This window comes from Clarias gariepinus, chromosome 25 (genome assembly GCF_024256425.1).
Source record: "Clarias gariepinus isolate MV-2021 ecotype Netherlands chromosome 25, CGAR_prim_01v2, whole genome shotgun sequence".
NCBI lineage: Eukaryota > Metazoa > Chordata > Actinopteri > Siluriformes > Clariidae > Clarias > Clarias gariepinus.
Window position 1 is genome coordinate 10,897,151 of NC_071124.1, and position 20,333 is coordinate 10,917,483.

General features: G+C 38.3%; 2 protein-coding genes across 2 annotated transcripts in view; both read left to right on the forward strand.

The window, feature by feature from the left end:
• The first annotated feature begins 3,716 nt into the window (after positions 1–3,716).
• Positions 3,717–5,804, forward strand: cavin4a (caveolae associated protein 4a). The gene is made up of 2 exons (XM_053486936.1): positions 3,717–4,294; positions 4,652–5,804. Exons 1-2 carry the CDS (start codon positions 3,914–3,916, stop codon positions 5,273–5,275), a joined length of 1,005 nt encoding a protein of 334 aa, XP_053342911.1. The 5' UTR covers positions 3,717–3,913; the 3' UTR covers positions 5,276–5,804.
• Positions 5,805–13,085: 7,281 nt separating this feature from the next.
• urb1 (URB1 ribosome biogenesis homolog) overlaps positions 13,086–20,333 on the forward strand; it is a 53,394-nt gene continuing 46,146 nt past the window's right edge. The window contains exons 1-7 of the mRNA XM_053486698.1: positions 13,086–13,288; positions 18,643–18,782; positions 18,978–19,129; positions 19,464–19,593; positions 19,808–19,904; positions 20,000–20,085; positions 20,178–20,303. Coding sequence (XP_053342673.1) covers positions 13,159–13,288; positions 18,643–18,782; positions 18,978–19,129; positions 19,464–19,593; positions 19,808–19,904; positions 20,000–20,085; positions 20,178–20,303 — 861 coding nt within the window. The 5' untranslated portion in view covers positions 13,086–13,158. The remainder of the gene's footprint in view (positions 13,289–18,642; positions 18,783–18,977; positions 19,130–19,463; positions 19,594–19,807; positions 19,905–19,999; positions 20,086–20,177; positions 20,304–20,333) is intronic.

The window sequence follows — 20,333 nt, forward strand, 5'->3', positions numbered from 1 at the left end:
AGCCTGTCTGGTCCGAGCCCACAAATGAGCTACTATAGGTCCAGTTGCTGAAAAAGTTAATTAGTGACCGAAGGGAGAAAGATGTCCGAAAACACACAATGCATAACAATCCATACTGAACCATGTCCACCTTTGAAATTGCCTGAAATTGCGTGATTCTGAAAATGAGCATCAGCACTGGTCTATAAGGAGCAATGCAATAAGCTAGCCTTATTTGAAATGTCAAAATTTCTTTACATCATATGGATGGCTGGGTGTGTGTTTTGTTTACTTGAGGAACAAAGTCCTGTTAGAAAACCATAAAAACATTTCATAAGAATATATATGAAAATATTATTAATAAATTAGGTTTACTTATTATAACTTTAAAAAGTTAAATACAAAAGCTATCTAATTAAAAATATCTAAAGCATTATCTAATTAAAAATGCAATGATCATTTATGTTGTCTCTAAAGCCCGCGATATATAAATAATCATACATACACAGCCAGTTACTCCTGGCATGTTCTACCTCCCAAAAATGGCCATTATGTCAGTAGATAAATTAAAATAGTAAATTGCATCTTCTTGTGTCTGCATTAAAGAGAATCGACATCAAAATATGAGTTTAAAATCTTTTGAGGCCCCATTTTCCCCAAATTTTTATTTTATGCCTATGTTGTTTTATCCATGATGTATGTATGTAGCACCATGGTTCTTATGATTTAGTACCTAAAAAGGGAGCTATTTCAATAATATGGATGTAGTTTGACTATAAGAGGTCAGACCTCCGACAAAGAACAATACTGTATTTTGCAAAATATACAAGAAAAAAAACTGTCACCGTTGAAGCTGGAAAAGGACAACATTTTTCACCACTAAAAGCAAAATAAAAATAAATTAAAATAAAGCATGTGGTTGAGCTGAAGCGTGGAACGATATATCAGCCTGACCGACAATGACAATGACTGGAAGCTACACAAGTTTGGCCTTGAGACAAGTTTCTTTTCTGAGGATCACATAGGCACAATATTTGTGATTGATTTAAGAATGATTTAAGGGAATTTATTAACTCATGGCATTTAGAAGAGAACAAACAGGTGTTTGTGACAACAGACACCCGAGACAATGCTATTATATCCATCACTCTCAATAAACTGGAGCAGACTGTCATGCTTTGCCCATTGTCTGCATATTGCTATTTGTAAGTTTACATGCAAAAAAACTAAAAACTTCATTATTCTGAGAAATGATTTCTTGACCCCCCCCAAAAGAAAAAAATCTCAGTCCCCTCTATTACAACCCCTTCCCCCAGCCCCTTGCTTATTCACAACAGCAGACTATTGCTGCATACTTTTCAAACATACTTTTTATAGTCTTTAACAATCCAAATTTTAAATCAATCAATTAATCAATCAATCAAAATGTATATATATATATATATATATATATATATATATATATATATATATATATATATATATATTAGTTCATTTTAACCAACTACCCAAAATGACTGTGCAAAATATTGGGCCTATATGCATATATGCAGAGAAATAGCACAGACACACATGATCATTTTATTGATCATGGCTCATGTTTTTATGGTTGTTTTCGGTTGTTTCTATGACCAAAAAATCATAATAATAAGCTAATTTTGAGAGTTCTACGTTTTTGTGATGTCATTCCCATTTTCTGGTAGTGGTAAAATTTACCCTTTATAAAAGTCATGATAACTTTTGTTCTACCTGACATGTCGGAAAACCCAAATGCACAGTTTAAAATCTGAAGCCTTCCTTTTTTTTCTCGTCTTTGGCCTATGCTGTGTTGGCAACACATATCTGTGCTGCTTGAGTTTTAAGGGTTTTAACAGGAATTAAAAAATTGAGATACAAAGATAAACTATTCCATAGCTTAGGAGCTACAAATAAAAAAAATCACGGCATCATTTGTAGTTGGCTCTTGGTTGGCTCTAAGCGGAACAGATTTGACAGTCTAAGTTCCCTAAATAATCTAATGTAAAAACAAACATTTTAATCAAAATAAAAAATGAATTGGTGGCCTGTGGAGTCATGCTACAACTCTGGTATTTTACAATAGACAGGGTACAGCATTTCAAACCATCTGTAACTGGCCAAGAGATAGCTGATTAATACCATATTAAAGTAAATTACAACAATCAAGTCATAAGCTAATGAAAGAATGAATCACTGCCTAAAAGGAGGAATGGCTTGACTTTACTCAATAATCTCAGATTAAAGAAACTGATGAATTCAACACTTTTTCAAAGCTCAGTTCACCATCTAATGTTATACCTAACTTATTTTTTTTACACAAGTTTTCATATAAGGGGCTAAGGGACCAAGATCTAAAGTAGAGATAGATGTATGGGATAGATCACCAAACACGCATTCAGTTTGTCTTTCATTGAGGTGTAAAAAATGAAGGGCAAGTCACACTTTCAAGTACCTCAGACAATTTAATAATACACTGTCCAGCCAAAAAAAGGCACACACTCTAATATTTAGTTGGACCGCCTTTTGCTTTGATTATGGCAAACATTCCCTGTGGCTTTGTTTCGCTAGGCTTATGCAATGTCACAACATTTATTTCCGTCCCAATAACATTAGTTTATTTCCAAGATCTTGTGTTGATGATCGGAGAGTTTACCGCTATGTAAAATCTTCTCCAGTAATCTCAAAGATTCCTGATTGTGCGTGAAAATGATGTAACATGCTCCCTGATCCACTCTTTTACAATTTGAGCCTGATGAATCATGGCATTGTCATCTTAAAATATGCCTGTGCCGTGAGGGGAATAAAGAAATCAGTTTGTTTCATTTAGTATATTCATAATTTCAATAATTCAATAATTCATCATAATTTTACCAAACGTTTAAGTGATCTCTGATCACAATCATTGTGATTAATGACCTCAGAAGAACAGCAGTGAAAAGGATAGGTAAGTGATCAGAGAACCAGCTTTTACTTACTGTACTTTATGTAACATATGTTAAATAGGACGTAAGACATAAAAAATATATATTTCAGACATTTAATTTTAGTTTGACTTGGACTCTGTTTTGGTCAGTTCCAAAATCTTAGAAGTCCATCTGCTGAATCCAGTTAAAATGCTATAAACCTCCGAACACTTGTTCTTGAGATACTGCATTAACGAGAATCTCAGACAACCCTAAAATAAAATTACTTCCACCTCTTAGAAGACACATAAAAAGATTATTACCACACTTTGCATAGTTTTTACATATGAGAAATATTTTTATTGTTTAAATAAGTTTCAAACAGACCTCACAATACGGGGGAACATTGGGAGGTGTAGTTCTTAAATGTCAGAGTGCAGAAATACTCATGAGGTCATGTTACAGTGTATGGGACAGCTGCAGCTGCTGTCCAGTTGAGTTAGTTAAGTATTGGTGGGCTGGTCCTTCTGCAGCCAAATTAATCATACACACACACACACACACACACACACACACACACACACACACACACACACACACACACACACACACACACAAAGTCAGTATGTAACACTATTTCAACTTCAATCAAAATATCTTAAGGGCTAATCACTTAGTATAACACACACAAAATGCATTTGTATATCTCTTGAGACTTTTTAAACTATCGGGGCTTTCCATTTTGTTTCCCTGTTTTGCTGATTCCCAAAATGCCCAGTGTCCTCTTACAGCTGTACTTATTTATATCTGTGAGATGTATGAGTGGGGGGAATTAGTCAGGGTGCTGGTTCTCTGGGAGGACAGATCTTGGTCTTTGCATTGTTACTCTTTCTTTCCAAGTCTCACAGTCTGCAGTTCTCCTTGCTGACCAGGATAAATGTGTGGTTGAGGACTTTATCTTCTCTAAACCTACGGTGGTTGCTTTTGTAAGCTTTCGTAAGTGATTGTAGGAAATGGATAAGGGTAGAGACATGGTGCTGGGCATTGAAGATGAGTCCGGTCAGCCGGTGTCTGCACTCTCCATCCTGTCTCTTCTGGAACGTGTCTCCACTATCATTGATGGTGTGCAGGCCAGTCAGCAACGGATGGAAGAACGGCAACATCAGCTTGAGACTTCTGTTTCTACAGTCCAATCAGAGCTGCTCAAACTGGTCCAGAACCACGGTTCCACAGCAACCACTGTAGACAAACTGATGCAGAAGGCCCGGCGTGTGAGTGCTCATGTGAAGGAAGTGCGTTCACGTGTAGAGAAGCAGAATGTTCGTGTAAAGAAAGTCGAGAGTACGCAGGATGAACTTCTCACCAGAAACAAGTTCAGAGTGGTCATCTACCAGGTACATATACATAGAAACACATATACATTGTAACACTTATGTTTTTTGTGTATCTTTTCTTCATTTTGTCTTCCTTTAGTCTCAAGGAATGTTTGTTGAATTTCCATCAATCTTTTCCACACAGTTTTTTGGGTGCAGGTGATCAGCTTTTAGTTGTCAGTTAAAAATGCTGATGAATTTCCATTTTCATTTAGTCACTTGGAAGATGCTTCACTTAGTATATATAACATTGGCCTTAAGTTAAGACTAACTGAACAAAAACATATTTTTATTCCTTTGTTCTTTAACATTCTTTATTCATTTTTCCTCTTCTCTCTCTCTCTCTCTCTCTCTCTCTCTCTCTGTCTTTTCCTTAAGGGTGAGGCTGAAGTTCCCTCAGTTGCTGTGACAAAAACCCCTAAGGATGTAGGGTTGGCCAATGTTGAGGTGGAGCCTGACAATTATGAAGTCCCTGCAGATCTCTCATCTGATGAGGAGTATATGGTGGTGGAAGAGGCAGAGTCATCAAGGGCGGCACGTCTGAAGCAGACAGGCTTAAAAGGGATAGACAACATTAAAGCTGCTTTTTCCAAAGAAAACATGAATAAGACCCGCGAACGAACACGGGAGAACCTTAGCAAGACTAAAGAGAGCCTAAGCAAGACAGGCCAGACTTTGGGCACCAAGATCAACACCCTAGGTGAGAAGATCATTCCTCATGAGCAGCGGGAAAAGATGCGTTTGAGTAGTGAAAGGCTGAAGGAGAACATCGCTAAAAAAGCTCCCACCATACTCAAGAAGGAACGTGCTGTTGCTGAGGGCCAGGAGGGTGCTGAGGCAGAGCCTGCTGTGACTCCACCAAAAGGCAAGAAGACCAGCCCAGAAGTTACCTACACAGAGGTTACAGAAATCAAACGGGAAGGGCCTGTATCTAAGGAAAAAGTTACCCATATTCCAGAGGAAGGAAAGAGTGGGTTGGCCATAGACACACCAGAGAAGTGAAGAAAATGCTAAAGAAAAGTGGTTAAGAAAAGGCATAAGAAAGTTTATTAGAAATAAAAAATATAATATAAAAATACATGTGTGTGTGTGTGTGTGTGTGTGTGGATATAAAATCCAAATTTAAAACAACTCATGAGACTGAGACCTACCAGTCGAATTACCAGGATGACAAAGCGACTCAACAAGAAGCATTAAGAAAGAGAGTCATACTGGTGCAGCTGTCTGGGTGTCAACTGGTGGCTTAGAAATAACTCACCTTGTGTTATAACTTATAACACAATATATTGCTTAATAGGACACATAGTTAATTTTTTGATGTGAACTAGATTTCCTGGAGTAGAAAGAGCACTAAAATACTTATAATAATGCCTCACATGTGTGGGAGTAAGGAACACTAGCTATATTGCCATATTTATTTAAAAATATATTTTTTAAAAACTGTTTCTAACTGGGAACGTTAGATTATGTCCAGCATCTTTATAAACTGTATGTGTATGTTTGGGCGTGTGTGTATGTGTGTGTGTGTGTGTGTGTGTGTGTGTGTGTGTGTGAGAGAGAGAGAGAGAGAGAGAGAGAGAGAGAGAGAGTGCATATACATTTGGAAAAATATTTGACATGTATACTAAAAAAAGATGACTTGAAATAAATGAACAGCTGAGCATTCCTTGTCTCTCTGTCTGTCTGTCTGTCTGTTACTCTCTCTCTCTTTCTCTCTCTCCCTGTCTCTCACTTGTCCCTTTCACATACACACAACACATTGCCAGTGGATAAATGGATAAATGCTTATCTTTAGAAACATAATAAAGATGCTGTGTTTTGTTGCTATATGAGCTATATTTGTACACTGTAAACCTGCTCTAAAGAGATACACACATGTATACACTAGAGAAGATTAAAATATCGCAGGAGACTATTAAACAGATGATTTTAGTTTCTATACTGTAAGTATGTCAATGCAGGTGAGGAATATAAAATATTAGGTTATAAAATATTAGATATAAGTATAAGGTTTTGAGTTACTTCTTGCTTGTTTATTTGAGTTTTTGTGTAAGGGAGGGTTTTTATTAATGATTTGTCTGAAACCTATAAGGTACTGTACCTGTTCTAAGTAAACATATAGAATATATCGTATTCCATATACAGTAGTATAGTATTAGTATACTATATAGTATTTCTTTGGTAACATAAAAAAATGTTTGCATTAAATAAATAATAGGGTTGGGGTAGCTCTGAAGTTAGGCATTGGACTACTGCTCGGAAGGTCCCAGGATTGCCACTGTTAAGGCCTTTAGCAAGGCCTTTAACCCTCAACTGCTTAGATGTATAATTAGACAACATGTAAGTGTGCTAGTTTTTGGTAAGTTTAAGTTTAAATAAAGTCCAGTGTGTTACTGGAGGCTCAGGTAGACTTGTGGGAAATTTCAGTTCTGTACTATCGAGCAAATGCCGTTTTTGGTACCTCTTACTGGTCCTGCTATTTCCCACTAACAAATGGTTTGTCCACAACACATGAAGCCAACTACTAATCTTTTATGAACTGCTACTCATATAGAATCACAAAGCAAAGAGACACATTCTTGAGTGCTACCTGCTCTCTCTGCATGCCCATGTTGGCTCTGTGGCTCTGATTGGCAGCCGAGAGAGTGTATGCCTTCCCTTCTTTACCTACAAGTATGGCCAAATTTGGGAAGGGTAGGAAGAAACCTTGAGAGGAACCAGACTCAACAAGGAACCCATCCTCATTTGGGTGATCACAGATATCAGGGATTGATCTGCAGTCATACTGTGTGTTAGGTGGCTGGTGTAATGTTAGGAAAGCTTATAAAAGGAGGCGATACCAGCATTCTCCGGTTCAGGAGCTTTATTGTAGTACTAATAACAAAAGAATCATTAACACGAACTCACTCAACACACATCCCATGGCACTGTCGTTCACACATGCCTGTCCCCGCTCTGTCCTAATTTGCAAAGCTGACAGGGGTCATGGTCAGGTTTCTTAATTAGTGGTTTAATAACTGCTAATTTAAGGGATTAAGGAACATACCCACTGCTGAGTGAACAGTTAATTACTTTTAACAGGGGTTCTGTTATGGCTGGAACTAGTTGCTTGAGAAAATGTGACGGTATAAGATCTAATTCACAGTTTGACGATTTTGAAGAGGAGATGAGTGAAATTTGTTCGCTCTTTCCAAGGGGAGTAAAGTATTCTATGTTCTGATGTGATGTGATTAATTTATTATCTGTATAAGATGTAATTTTTAACAAAAATACAGGAACATCAGCATACACATTGGAATAAATAAAATATAATACAGAATGTTTTCTTATATATTGTTCCTCTGCATTTAACATGCTGGCGTTAAACCGTTATTGTTGCACTATGGTTACACTTTTTCTCTGATGTTATTTTAATTTACTTGTATTAATGATCCATTTCTTTGCGTGTGATTGTTTAGTTTCAAGTGTTCGACCTTTATTGTCAATAAAGAAAAGCATGAATTAGAATAGGTACTTTCCTATTATTTTCCACAAATTCCCTCCCATTCATTGCACCCCACCTGTCATGTCTGTATTCACCAATAGTGGGGCGCGTTGTGGCAGGAATATAACTCCATAGATAAGCTGAGTGATAATGTTTGTGTGTGTGTGTGTATGTGCCGTTAAGAAGACGGGCAAGGGGTAGCTCAGTGGTTAAGGCCCCCTAAGGACTATGGTTCGGAAGATCCCAGGTTCAAACCCCACAACCACCAAGTTGCCACTGTTGGGCCCTTGAGCAAGGCCCTTAACCCTCAACTGCTCAGATGTGTAATGAGATAAAAATGTAAGTCGCTCTGGATAAGAGCGTCTGCCAAATGCCCAAATGTAAATGTAAATATAAGACGGATAGCTTGTGGAAAAAAAGCTGTTGCACAGTCTGGATGGTTGTGCCGAATGGTTCGGTACCTTTTTCCAGATGGCAGGAGTGTGAAGTGTGTGTGAGAGGGGTGTGCCCGATCAGCCACAATGCTGGTGGCTTTGCGGATGCAGCGTGTGGTGTAGATGTCTTCAATAGAGGGGAGAGAGACCCCAAAGATCTTCTCTGCTGTCCTCACTATCCACTGTAGTGTCTTACGGTCAGAGATGGCACAATTCCCAAACCAGACAGTGATGCAGCCATTCAGGATGCTCTCGATAGTTCCTCTATAGAAGGTGGTCAGGATCGGTGGTGGAAGCTGGGCCTTCCTCAGTCTTCTCAGAAAGAAGAGACGCTGTTGGGCTTTCTTGTGTAGGGAGCAGGTGTTGAGGGACCAGCTGAGGTCCTTCTCCAGGTGGACGCCCAGGAATTTGGTGCTGTCGATGCTCAACAGAGAATGGTCGCCTCGTGTCGTTCTAAAGTCAACAACCATCTCCTTTGTCTTGTCAACATTCAGAGACAGGTTGTTCAAGTTCAAGTCGGCTTTATTGTCACTTCAACCATATACAGTAAGTACACAGTGAAACGAAACAACGTTCCTCCAGGACCAAGGTGCTACATGCAACATAAACTTACAACATAAATTAACAGAGAAGCTAAACTAGCTAACTAAGAGGCCTAGTTAGCTGGCTAGCAGAGACAAGACAGATATTCCTAACATAAATTACAACATAAATTAACAAAAACTAACTAAAGACTAACTAATTAAAAGACTATCTACAGTTTTTTTCCAGACAACAGACAACATAAAGTGCACGTGCAAATGTGCAAACGAGCAACAACAAAGTGACAGTGCGACAACAACGACATATCAGAACATAAAATATGGTGTTGAGGTAGTAAAACATAGCAGCAAGAATTGAAATTTGTGCAAAAAGTAATGAATATTGTGCAGAAGAGATAAACAGTGAGGCATTTACAGATGTGTGTACGATAGTTTGGTGGTGTAGGTCAGTGTGTCTGCGCTTGTGTTGATTAGTCAGTCCAGTCTCAGTGTTTTGATGTATTGAGGTAGTTGAGTTAAGCCAAGTGATAATGTTTGTGTTTGTGTGTGTGTGTGTGTGTGTGTGTGTTTATCAGTTCAGTCCCTTTTTGTTGAGGAGACAGATGGCTTTTGGAAAAAAGCTGTTGCACAGTCTGGATGTGTGTGCCCGAATGCTTCGGTACCTTTTTCCAGATGGCAGGAGTGTGAAGTGTGTGAGAGGGGTGTGTCCGATCAGCCACAATGCTGTTGGCTTTGCGGATGCAGCGTGTGGTGTAGATGTCTTCAATGGAGGGAAGAGAGACCCCAATGATCTTCTCCGCTGTCCTTACTATCCGCTGTAGGGTTTTGCGGTCCGATATGGCACAATTCCCAAACCAGACAGTGATGCAGCCGCTCAGGATGCTCTCAATAGTCCCTCTATAGAAGGTGATCAGGATCGGTGGTGGAAGCTGGGCCTTTCTCAGTCTTCTCAGAAAAAAGAGACGCTGTTGGGCTTTCTTGTGTAGGGAGCTGGGATTGAGGGACCAGTTGAGGTCCTTCTCCAGGTGGACGCCCAGGAATTTGGTGTTTTCGACAATCTCCACAGAGGAGCCGTTGATGCTCAGCGGAGAATGGTCGCCTCGTGTCCTCCTGAAGTCAACAACCATCTCTTTTGTCTTGTCAACATTCAGAGACAGGTTGTTGTTGTTGCACCAGTCCGTTAGCCTCTGCACTTCCTCTCTGTACGCTGACTCGTCGTTCTTGCTAATGAGACCCACTATGGTCGTGTCATCAGCGAAGTTAATGATGTGATTTGAACTGTGTGTTGCTACACAGTCGTGAGTCAGCAGTTTGAACAGGAGGGGACTGAGCACACAGCCTTGTGGGGCCCCAGTGCTCAGTGTGGTGGTGCTGGAGGTGCAGTTCCCGATCCGTACTGACTGAGGCCTTCCGGTCAGAAAGTCTAGGATCCAGTTGCAGAGGGAGGTGTTCAGGCCCAACAGGCTCAGCTTCCCGATCAGTTGTTGGGGGATGATAGTGTTGAATGCTGAGCTGAAGTCTATGTACAGCATTCGAACGTATGCGTCCTTCTTGTCCAAGTGTGTGAGGGCAAGATGGAGTGTAGTGGAGATGGCATCGTCCGTTGAGCGGTTAGGACGATACGCAAATTGCAGTGGGTCCAGTAAAGGGGGCAGCAGAGTCTTGATGTGTCTCATGACGAGCCGCTCGAAGCACTTCATGATGGTGGGTGTAAGTGCGACTGGACGGTAGTCATTGAGACAGGACACAGTAGACTTCTTGGGCACGGGGACGATGGTGGTGGCTTTAAAGCACGTGGGAACGACGGCGCTGCTCAGAGAGATGTTGAAGATGTCGGTGAGAACATCTGCCAGCTGTTCAGCACATTCTCTGAGCACTCTGCCTGGGATGTTGTCTGGGCCAGCAGCTTTACGTGGGTTACCGCACAGAGCTGCATTTCTGTCAGCGCGAAACGAGGCTAGCCCGTCTAGCTGAATAGCAGCGTCCGGTACTCTGTCGCTGAGCCATGTCTCCGTGAAAACAAAAACACAGCAGTCTCTAACTTCAGGCTGTGTAGCCTGCTGGAGTCGGATATAGTCCAGTTTATTGTCCAGGGAGCAGACGTTGGATAGGATGATGAACGGGAAAACGTTTGTTTTTAGCCTAGCACAGACTCCCGCTTGTTTGCCGCGCTTCCGCACCGCTTCCAATGTTGTTTCCTCCGGCCGCCGGCATCAGGCAACGCCGAGGCTTTGAGGCCTGGTTCGCACAGCAAGCCGAGGTCTCGTAGCTTTTCCCGCTGCTCATCGTGGATGTCTATAACCGGGTTATTTAGGTGGAAAAGTGTCTGGCGGTTGTATGTGCGGACACTAGTCGCGACGATATCCATACACAGGGTAAAATAAATGCGCTACACACAAAACGTAAACAACGTAGCACCATTTTGGCTCTGGAGCGGCCGCTGCGGGCTACTGCCGCGCCACCATCTTGGATTCAATCCAATGTCAATATCAATTATCTATGAAGCCCACGTTGCTTTCGGAGCACAATAGACAATGTCTCTGACAAATTAAACAATGCCAGGAAAACAAAACAAAAAAAAAACACTGAGTTTAAATGTATTTAGAAAACAGTGAAACTTTAAACCTTTGTCTTCCTTTGGGTCAGCAGTGGCTTTCGCTTGGCTTTTGTCTTTCTTATTTTTGAATCATGAACACTGACCTTAACTAAGGCAAATGAGGCCTGCAGTTCTTTAGATGTTTTTCCGTGTACTTCTGTAAGCTCCTGAATGAGTCGTCATTCTGCTCTTGGAGTAATTTTGGCAGGCAGGCCCCTCCTGGGAAGTTTTGCACCAAGTTTAATGGAGTACCAAACCTTTAGAAATGGCTTTATTGAACTCTTTACAGACTGATACATGTCAAAAATACATTTTAGCAACTGAAAGTGCTTATACAATGCTCAAGGGACATGAACATTTGCACGAAGGGAATCCTAACTCAGTATGTGCTAATCCTTACATGATTAAGGGAGAACATATGGGAACAGCTATTTTTGATTAAAACTGAACATGGAAGCTAATGCTGGTTGGCCCTTGGGTGTACATTCTAAACACAAGTCTAAGACCGTAATTAAACAAATCCTACACACTAGTAGAGATTGATAGTAGGTTAGATTACATTTGGGAGCAAAAGAGAATTTACACACTTACACACAATCGAGCCCTTTTTAAGAAGTAAGCAGTGTGAACAGGGCACTGCAGTGGCTTAGTGGTTAGCACTGTCGCCTTGCACCTCCAGTGTCTGGGTTTGATTTCCGCCTTGTATGTGCATAGAGTTTGCATTTTTCCCTTGTGTTTGGTGGGTTTCCTCCCACAGTCCATGCAGACTAGACTGATTGGTATTCCCAAATTGCCAGTAGTGTGTGAATGAACGTGTGTGTATGTGTGTGCCCTGCAATGGATTGGCACCCCGTCCAGGATGTACAGTAACCTGCCTCATGCTCAAAGTCTCCTGGGATAGGCTCCAGGCTCCCGCGACCCTGTACACTGCATAGATTGCTATAGACAATGAGTGAGTGAGTATTGCAAACACTGTGATGTCACTATGCTTGGGAACTTTCCTCTTAACTGGAAGTAACAGTTGACAATGTACAGTATTCAAGTGATTTATTACTGTGATGGAAAAAGATAATTATGTCCCTTAATGTAAAATTGTAAGACTCCTGAATCAAATAATGTAAGTTTTCTAAATCATCTTCCAAACTATCACTTTTCCTCTGTAAAATACAAGACCTTTTAAACTTCTTAAAACTAATAGAAAATGATAAATCTACTTTGCTATTGTCTCGACATTCTGATTTAATCAGTGGAACGCTGTGATTTATTCCTTTCCCCCCTATATTTCTATATTAGTATTTTGTGCTATTTCATCATTTTAAGTATTTATCCCCCCCCCCCCCTTTTTTTGTTAGTTATTTGTCTGTTTATTAGTTGGTTAACTCTGTTTATTGTTATCCTTTATTTGTATATTTTTGTTAAGTTTGTTTATATTGTATAACTTCTATTTATATTTAACTGTTTAATACCTGATGCTTGTACTTTTATATCTTTCATATTGTACATATTTAAAAAAATGTTATTAATATTATTATTATTATTATTTTTTTTTTTTTTTTTTTTTTTTTTTTTTTACAATTATTGCCATTACATTTACGAAAAATATATGTACACCGCCAGTGTGTGTAAATGTGCACTGGTTTCAGGAGCAGACATCCGTGGAGTTTTAAATTTCGCTCTTTCAACTGCGCTACATTTCCACCCTCCAGTCCGGTAGGTGGTGAATGCCAACCGACAGGCAAATCAGACTCACACATATCACAAAACATAAGAGAAGAAGAAAACCACGTGTATCAATGCTTCTTCGGCTTCTGCGCAATTAAAGTTAAAACATGGCAAATAAACGTCAAAACGCTGATTTAAATTTTCTCATACCAGAGAAGAAAGCTAAAGATAGTAACAGCGAGTTTAATGGGACTGTTTTCAAATCCATGCTAAAGGATCCCAGTAAAGCGTTTAAGGGTAAGTGGAAGTGTGTGCTGTCTAAGTAAGATGTTATAGAATTCATCAAGCCGGTTATGTAGCTGTTTGTGTGTGTTGTTTTTCTATTGGACATTCCCAAACACTTAAACTCTACTTCGGCTAAAGTTGACTGACACCGAGCATCTCAGTGGTTTAGGTGATGGAGTCACCAAAGGGACTACTAAACTCCCAACACATGGAAAGCTTTGTAGGGTTTTGTGAGCTAGGCTGTCCATCCTATAGGCTGTGTAACGTGTTGTAATATCAGAGAATGGATACAGTAGTTTTTTTTTTATCATTATTTTGTGACAACGAGCAATCAGACCGAGGGAAAACTTACACAGGCAGTCTAGGATTGGCAGCTGCTTGTTTTGAATGATTTGATTTAGATTCCTGTGTATATAATAGTGAGTAGATAGATAAACAAACAACCTTTTGGGCAGAAAATACTAATCACATCTTGCGTATATATTCGCGTTTTGAGCGTAGCGCTTCTTCTTCTTTGGTGTTTACCAACTGTTGGCATTCTGACGTTGCATTACCGCCACCTAGTGTCACCTGTCACCACTTTACCATTTTGTAAACGCAAAATGAAATTTCTAATTAGGCTGAACAACCATAGATATATACTGACAGTATATATATCTATGCTGAACAACTAGCACCGATCGCAATTATAATTTTTTTTTATTGTGTAGAGTGTAGAACGCTTATTATTTTTTGTTCTTCTTTTTCTTTGTTGCTGTAACCATATAAATTTCTCTGTTGGTTGGACGATAAAGGTTTATCTCATCTTAACTTATGACATATGTGCACCTCTTTCTGACAGTACCTACCTTGACCTGTTGGATTTTTCCTTGATGTGCTATTGAAATTGCTATGTTCAATTCTTATTTTACTAATCATCACCCGTCTCCTTTTGTTAAACCTTTAATTCCTGTGCATTTAAACCCAAAAATATTTATATAAAAATAAGTATATTATTATAAGTTAATCTAATTTAAGGTTATAAGTTTATTTAAGCCCCTAACTGTCACGTATACATTACAACACAGTGAAATTCTTTCTTCGTGTATCCCAGCGTAAGGGACAGCCATGATACAGCCCCCCTGGAAAATATACAAAATATAAAGTAAAATTATAAACATGTTCCTGCACTTTACCTTTAAAAGGCATCCCATAATGACACTCGTGCACGAACACACATACTAACGGACTCAGTGCTTTTTGACAGAGAGACAGGGAACCTCTCTAATGACACTTGCTTTTGCTTTACGTGCACACACACACACACATGGTTACATTGTTATAATAAACAGTACACACGAAACAGATGTTGACTATATGAGTGACGCATGTGCATTGAGACAGAGCATGAGAGACGATTACCCATAATTCAGTAGCGCGAGAGAGAGAAGAACCATTGGCTCAGTTGTGATCACGTGACGCTCATCAGACAAACCACATGCGTACTACTCCTAGATCAAGACCCCGCTCGTTTATTAAGTTAAAATTTATTAAAAATTTTCCTCTTCTTGCAAAACACTCAAAATCCAAGATTCCATTGTATTGTGTTACAAAATTTACATAAAATATATTGTGTGGTCTTGCAATACGTATTAAGGACTCATTACGTTGTCAATAAATATCAGTTTACTTTTGGCATTATAATAACTACAGAAGTGATTATACAGTTTTTTCCTGCATGTTCCATACTTTTTCACACAATAACATTACAGGACTTGTATGTACTAAGCATCTCCGAGTAGGAAATCACCCCTAAGTGGCTCAAAATTTTCAGAGTGATGCAATTTTTGTCCTACTTTTAGGAATAAAAGTAAGAGTAATTTATCAAAATTTTTAAAAAAGGGAAATCATTGCTATCTTAACCAAAACTTCCCTGGAGTTGTGTATGGAGTGATATCCTGGACAATATTTAAAAGGAATTGCAAATTGCATTTGCAATTGCGTTTCCCATATGTGGACACACAAAGTGTGCCATAATTCAAATGCAATTGCAAACTTTGCATTACTGTTGGCTTTTTCGCCTTCGCGAACGCACACTGACTGCCAAATTTCAAATAAAAAAGAAAAGTCCATTTGCATTTGCCATGTCTTACAAGTCATGAGCCTGTCATATTTATATAGCAAAATCAATTACCACGTTTGCTTTATCACTTTCTCTGCGTTGTGCGTTAAGCCAGGCAAAATTCAAACGTAATTGCTAATCCATTTGCAATTGCATTTCCAACGCGTTACACAGAAGCCTGTCAATCAGCGTCAGGGGCGGGTCTATACTGTGGGGCGGGATTGTGTGGGGATTGACGTCACTCGCAGTCGCCGACCAAGAGGGGGGAATTTGAGCAATGGAGGTGAACTGATATTATTTTATTTGTTTATCAAGAAATAAACACACAAAAATAACATTTACATTTGGGCATTTGGCAGACGCTCTTATCCAGAGCGATTTACATTTTTATTTCATTATACAGTTGAGGGTTAAAGGCCTTGCTCAAGGGCCCAACTTGGCGGTTGTGGGGTTTGAACCTCGGATCTTCCGAACTGTAGTCTAATTCCTTAACCACTGAGCTACCCTTGGCCCATATACCAAATAACAAATTGCATAGTTTCTTACTATGGAGTGGACAGAGAAGCGATTACAAATGAATATATTTTTAGATCTTCTCCTGTTATAGCCTTCTTCTTCTTTGTCTTTCGGCTGTTCCCTTTCAGGGGTCGCCACAGCAAATCATCTGCCTCCATCTAACCCTATCCTCTGCATCCTCTTCTCTCACACCAACTAACTTCATGTCCTCTTTCACTGTATCCATAAATCTCCTGTTCTCCTGTTATAGCCTGCTGGACTTAAATCTGTCAGAAACGCTGCTTACCGGAGCTTTATAGCGATGGAGTCACTAAAGGACTGTATAAAAGTGCATAACCAAGACCCAACTGTTTGTTTACAGAAGAATACACAAGATTACAGAGAAATAAATACCTCAAAGGACATCAAACATATTACACTGTTAGGCTACAGTATGGATTATTTGTTTATTTATTTATTTGTTTGTTTAATTAATTAATTAATTAATTAATTAATTAATAATTATTTCAATGTACATTTTAAAATAAATGATTACACAGACAATTCTTGTGGCAATAAAACAGATTATTTTTTAAATGAGAGTTGGGGTGTTTTTTATTATTAAAATAATAATAATTGTAAAGATATGTATGAAAATGAATGCATTTTGGTACAGTTTATTATAAGTCACAAAAAATTACAATTAAATCAACAAAATTTAATAACTTTTTTGCTATAGAAATTTAGCATTTAGAAAATTTTTAACCAACTGTACTATAATGCACTCTATCCTCGCTAATAACTACAACCCTCCCCTGTGCAATATTCAGTTTGATATCAATTCAGTAAAGTTTTTTATTCATTTTTAAAAAAAGAAAAAAAACTGAATGAGTAAAAGGTTGTAGTTATTAGCAGTGATAGAGTGGATTATAGTACGACTGGTTTTACATGTGTGATGCACATACCGAAAAAGCTATTGAATTTCTTTTTTTATGTTATGCGGTAAAATGCCTCACTGCACAGATCTCCCCGACAATCCCCCCCCCCCCCCCCCGCATAACCTCTAACAAATATTATATTAGAACATAAATGAATAGGTTTATGATTTACGAATTGCACTTAACGAATTTGGCTATAAAATAAGCAATATAAAAATGACATGTTGTATAGGGAAAAAATATATAAATTATATAATTTTTTTCATATGCATGTATGTTTGTATATTGCTTATTAATAATAAAAATCGCTTCGTGTAATTTTTCATTAGAAACAATATTTGCAAACCCCTGCAAAATATTGCCACAAAATAACAATTTATATGAGAATTTATATTGTGTGTCTTACTTTTCGTGTATTCATTTTTCACGTGCCTAGGGTTAATTATAATAGTAATAATATATTTGATAATAATAATATAATATATTTGATAATAATATGAATTTTTTATTATGGTCTTCTAATATATTTGATAGAGATTATGTGGGGGGAACAATCCGTGGCAGGGGGTCATTTTAGTGCATAACACACACATTAGAATAAATAATTATACAAAAACACTAAGTTGTGCAACTTAACTTTTAGAACTAAATGTTTCCAAATTTACAGCTCAGACATAATGTAAGCCTTTACTGACAATTTCTGTCATTTTCTCTGACTGCTTTCGTCATCTCTTGGCTCGCTGATATTTTTATTGCTTCTTTTGCAGCCCGCAACAGAACACTCCATCAAATCAGCACAGCTGTTTGCGTCTCCTTCAGCTTTTTTGGGTGACGTAAGCGATTCTTCTTAGCTGTGTTTAGTGGCGCTTGCATCCGGAAGCGCGCTGTGTCACAGCAAACAAATAATTTCACAAAAACATAAGGCACGCTTTTAAAATTATTTTAAAAAAGCTGAAGATTTTGCCTCGAACTGTTTTTGTAATCGAGTTACGCGCGGAATCGTTTCAGTGTCAGAGTTATTTATTTGTGAGTTCAGTCTGGCCCATATGACCGAGCCTGCTTTTCTGAGCCAGCACACCACAACATAAAAGATCACACTGACCACACTCATTCAAAAGTGGCCTACAAACAGCAAAGGCCCTCAATCCTCTCAGGAAATAGAGAAGACTCTGTCCTTTCTTGTATACAACCTTCATGTTTGTAGTTGTTGACTATTTGCACACTACTCACACTTGCACATTACTCAATGGTAACAGGAGACAGGGGTTTTGATCTTTCTGAAGTTGATAACCATCTCCTTTGTTTTGGTGATCATTTATTCAACTTGCACCATTTAACAAAAGGCCATACAAGTGCTCTATATTTATTCTCCTGAACATTCCTTATACACATTTTTGTAGATGTCAGAGTTTACTGTTGTATCTAAAGTCAGAAGTGTTAGGGTGAAAAGAAAAGGAGCTAATATATTCCTTTGCAGAGCACCTGTGCACCTACTGCACTCATTTACTTTTTACTTAAAATTGTTCTGATATTTCATGTTGAAACCAGTCTAAGGCAAAGCCTGCGCTCACTTCTGAGCTTTTTAAGTTAATGATTCGCGTTGGTTCCATTTTCAATATGGAAGTACCCCTGTTAATTATTCTTTTTGTTATTCATCTAGAGATAAGTACAATAGAATGATGCAATATTTATCCTTCATAATGTCTTGTAATGTGAATGAATATAGTATGGAATGTCCTACAATCTATGCTGTAGACAAAAATGCACCTTAAATTCGAATAATGTGTCTGTAATGTATTCATATATTCTTTTTGTTATGTCTAACCTTCTAGCCTTGGAAACCTTCATCCAAATTGCAAAAAAACTTCCATGTGCAGACATGTACGATGTAGTTGAGGGTTACTTAAAAATCTCAGCAGAATGTGCAGAAATATTCACCTTACTTGAAGGGGGTACCCCTTCTGAGACAGAGGTAAGAAAATACATCAACCTAATTGGTCAGAAAATGTGTGTTGGCTATACTAGTAAAGGTAAATAAAAAAAAAAAAAGCATGATTTGCACAAAATGTATGGCACGTACTGTATTGGAACATATTGGTCTGTTTGAGCTAGTAATCTGCACTGCAATTCAGGTCTTTATAAAAAATTTACTTCTTTCTTTGTTCAGCTGATGCTGATATTTCAGAGCTTAGAGTTGATTTTGTTACGGACAGCAAGTGACCTTTCTCGTTTCAACCTTATGGGGTCCAGCATTGTGAAGAAGACTGTCTCGTCACACATGAAGCTGCTTCAATCCTCTTTGTATTCCGGGAATCGTCAGTAAGTTTCAATAAAACCCAACTGTACAGCCATTATAGTCGGACCATATTTTAAAATAATGCATGTTGAGTTGAATTTTCCTTCATCCAGTTTGCCAGATGTGCAATACCATTTAAACATACCACAGTCTGTATATTTAAATTTTATAATTATAATCTGATCAGTCACTAATATGGTTCCTGTAAAAGTAAGTATGTTCTACCAGTTAACCAGTTCTCATTAGGGACCCATAGATCATTAAACCTGAGGCACAAATCATTTTTTCAATAAAAATGTCTTAAAGAATACATACCTACCTACCTATCCATCCATCTATGTTGTTTCGTGTGTGCAGGTTTGTCCGACAGTGCCTTTGTTTCATGACAGCAATGGTGTCTCAGGGCACTGAAGCAACAAGTGAAATATTGAGCAGTTTGGTCTTCAACAAAAGTATCTATGGTCTTGCTCGCATGAGAGACAGAACTGTGAGCTCAATTCATATAAATTCTATATTTTCTTTTTATCTAAATTTTAATTGTAAACATATGAATGGGTTGCATGGTATGGTTAGTATAGACAAGGGTGTATCTGTGGGTTCAACATTACGGGGTTTAAGATCTCTAAGGAAACCTAACCTGGTGACCTTTGGTGATAGTGTAGATGTATTAATTGCAAGATTTGTATTCATTTTCTTCAAAGGGTCGACCAGATGTTCGCATGTCCTATATCCAGTTTGCCCTCTCGTTTCTCATGTATGGCGACACTGGAACTATAGTTCATGTTCTGGACAACAAAGGTATTTTTGGCTTAATTTCCCACAATTTTATAGGTTATAATGCATTATGGCATGGCACTAACCTTTTTTTTTATTTATTTTTTTTAATTGTTTAGATTTTCTGTCAGAAATCTTAAACACGGGTATAAAAGAAGACAGAATGTCAACAATCAGTCTGATTCTGTCTACCTTGCAGACTAAGGCAAGCCTTTTTAAGTGGACACTTCCGAAATCTTTTGTATGTTATGCATCATGTTTTAATGGTTTTATTATAATGTTTTCTGTTCTTCACAGATTGTGCAAAATACTGCTATTAGCAAAACCTGTAAGTTACGTTTCTTTACTGCTTCCACTTTGACTCGGATTGCTTCTCTGTACAAATGGAATGGGCCTGTGGATATAGCCACTGATCATATTGTGGTAGGAATGGGTTCCAATTAAGAATTTTTT

What these genes read in the sequence shown, in the direction of transcription:
- cavin4a (XM_053486936.1), top strand. Translation starts at nt 3,914, where the DNA reads ATGGATAAGGGTAGAGACATGGTGCTGGGCATTGAAGATGAGTCCGGT. An exon ending in TCAGAGTGGTCATCTACCAG is followed by an intron (nt 4,295 to 4,651) that starts GTACATATACAT and finishes CTTTTCCTTAAG; the next exon opens with GGTGAGGCTGAAGTTCCCTC.